This window comes from Arachis ipaensis, chromosome B01, assembly GCF_000816755.2.
Source record: "Arachis ipaensis cultivar K30076 chromosome B01, Araip1.1, whole genome shotgun sequence".
NCBI lineage: Eukaryota > Viridiplantae > Streptophyta > Magnoliopsida > Fabales > Fabaceae > Arachis > Arachis ipaensis.
This window is the reverse complement of record NC_029785.2, coordinates 135,041,355-135,043,879: the sequence shown is the minus strand read 5'-3', so window position 1 is coordinate 135,043,879 and position 2,525 is coordinate 135,041,355. Positions and strand designations below refer to the sequence as shown.

General features: G+C 48.9%; 1 protein-coding gene across 1 annotated transcript; it reads left to right on the top strand.

The window, feature by feature from the left end:
- LOC107615494 lies at positions 279-2,230 on the top strand. The gene is made up of 3 exons (XM_016317555.1): positions 279-891; positions 972-1,483; positions 1,856-2,230. Exons 1-3 carry the CDS (start codon positions 279-281, stop codon positions 2,228-2,230), a joined length of 1,500 nt encoding a protein of 499 aa, XP_016173041.1.

The following is a 2,525-nucleotide window of genomic DNA, read 5'->3' as shown; positions in this document are numbered from 1 at the left end:
GCCTGAATGGGCCACATAAGCATCACGGGGGGCGTGCTGATGTAGCATGTGGGGGTGTGATGATGACGTGGCGGAGCTTGATTGGTACACCGGGGCATCACGTGGGGGCATGATGACGTGGCACGTGGGGGCGTGCTGACACGTGGCAGGACGTGATTGGCTTGAGGCAATCAAAACGTGGGGGCGTGGTGAATGCTACTCTTTATATAAGGCAATGCTCGGGTCCATTTTCAATCTGAGGAAGTGTGTGAGTGTTCTTTGAGTGTGTTTCTGGTGTAATGGAGGGTACCGCAAACTTGGTAGTCTATCGCGACGGTGAGATAATACGTAATACTCATGAGGGAGTGAGGTTTGTGTGCCAGAATCAGTTTTCATTTGTGGTTCCATGCACCATGATGTTTATGGAACTTCAGAACTGTCTCTGTCAAAGCATGGAGAACGGTACGTTAATGAGAGTGAGCAGAATTCTGTACCGAAATCCGGTTGTAGTTTTTGGTGGTCTAATACAGTTTGATACCATGCCAATCACTGACGAAGTGACTATGCATAATATGTTTCAAATTCACCGGCAGACTCAGATGCGACAGCCACAGATTGAGCTGTATGTTGAGTTTGAAATCGTAGAGGCGGAAGGGATTCAAAATGATTTAGAGGTGGAGGATGATAGAGCTGCAGTGTACGAGGGAATGAATAGTGACAGCGAAGAGGACTTCGAAGCCACTTATGAAGCCGGCGACGAAGACGAGGATGGTGATGTGGGAGTTGAGACAGCAGCGGATAATGTAGTGGTTCACCCCTCGATCAGTCAACCGATGAACGTGCCACCTTTTATGCGTGAGTTGGATCTCGATGCCATGCATGCACTGGAGTTTCCGGAATATTCAAACATAGGTACGTGATGACCGAATAATATGTTTTCTTTAATCTATACTTTGGATTGATTAATAAACGATGATGGGCACTTTCTGTAGGCATTGTTGATCCCGAGGACGAAGAGTTCCGGATTGGAATGGAATACAGTTCTAGAAAGTCGGTTGTTGCAGCAATTAGAAGTTACACTATCGCTAGAGGAGTTGACTACGACGTGTATGAGTTTGAGCCACAGACGTTCTATGAAAAATGCAAGATGTATGGGCGTGGGTGCGACTGGCTTATCCGAGCCAGCTTGATACGGAAAAAAGGTTGTTGGAAGATACGCAGATACAATGGTAGGCACACGTGCACAATGGGAGTGATTTTACAGGATCATTCCAAGTTGGACTCGGATACAGTTGCTGAGGCTATAAGGCCATTGGTCGAGGCTGACCCGTCCATCAAGGTGAAATCTATAATAGCCGAAGTCCAGTCAAGATTCAACTATACCATCAGTTACCGAAAGGCTTGGTTGGCAAAGCAGAAGTCCATAGTGAAAGTTTTCGGTGATTGGGAGGAGTTTCCAAGCCTTGCCGTGGTGGCTCTCGATTATGGTTCAGAAGATGCCTGGGTCAGTTGTCCAGATAAAAACACGCCCACTGTATAATGGGAATGAAGAGGCGCAAGGGGTAAAAATACTTCATCGCATATTTTGGAGTTTCAATTCATGCGTTAGGGCATTTAGGCATTGCAAGCCCCTAGTTCAGGTTGACGGAACACACCTATATAGAAAGTACAAAGGTACACTTCTGGTCGCTGTTGTACTCGTCAACAAGTGTGTATGTCTGCCGGAGGAATCCACTATCGCATTATGCACCCTCTAACGTGTGGCCATAAGTAGGACGTCGCAAACCATGGCTCATACCGACTGATGGCCCACGTGGATCAGCTGAGGCTAACGGTGAATGCATAGCACTAAAATCTGACCAACCACTCAAACTAGCATTGGCCCAATTCTGTAGTTGCTGATCTCCGTGACCGCCGACGAAGAAGTCAAACCAATCATGACCGACTGGAATCGTCAGTATCGGCTGACACACCTGGCTGGACTGGCCCTGGTGCCTGTGCTGAGAGTGCTGGGAATGGTGGCTGTGCTGAGAGTGATGAGAGTGGTGGCTGGACGCACTCTGGTCCTATGGCTATGGTACATAATAAGGAACCGACTCAAACACTGCATGCTGAGGTGGGACCTGATGTGCAGGTGGGACCTGAGGTGCAGGTGGCTGAGGTGCAGGTGGATGAGGAACATACGCCGACAATCTCAGCATATGTCCGAATGAGCACACGTACCAATCTCGATACTCCGAGGTCGGTATGAAGTCCCAGGTCGGAAGGGGGTGCAGATCCCGCAGTCGAGTGTTTCGCTTATTGCCCCACTCTGCTATCCACTCCCCATGCAAAATTGTCCAGTCATAAAGCTGCACTCCGCGAAGAGCCATGCAATGCTGGTCCAGTGGAATGTCCCTTGGTATTCACAGGGGGGGACTGTGCGAACCCAAACTGACGCATCACTCGGTCCGCAGGGTGCCATTCGATACACTCGAACGACAACAACGGAGCAACGATATCACACACATCAAGATGTCCATGTAACTCGCTGGGTAAGATCATTC

Excerpts from the sequence above, each read along its gene's own strand:
- LOC107615494 (XM_016317555.1), top strand. The coding sequence starts at position 279 with ATGGAGGGTACCGCAAACTTGGTAGTCTATCGCGACGGTGAGATAATA. Across the intron at positions 892-971 it reads TCCGGAATATTCAAACATAG|GCATTGTTGATCCCGAGGAC; the intron begins GTACGTGATGAC and ends CACTTTCTGTAG. Across the intron at positions 1,484-1,855 it reads ATGGTTCAGAAGATGCCTGG|CATTGGCCCAATTCTGTAGT; the intron begins GTCAGTTGTCCA and ends CACTCAAACTAG.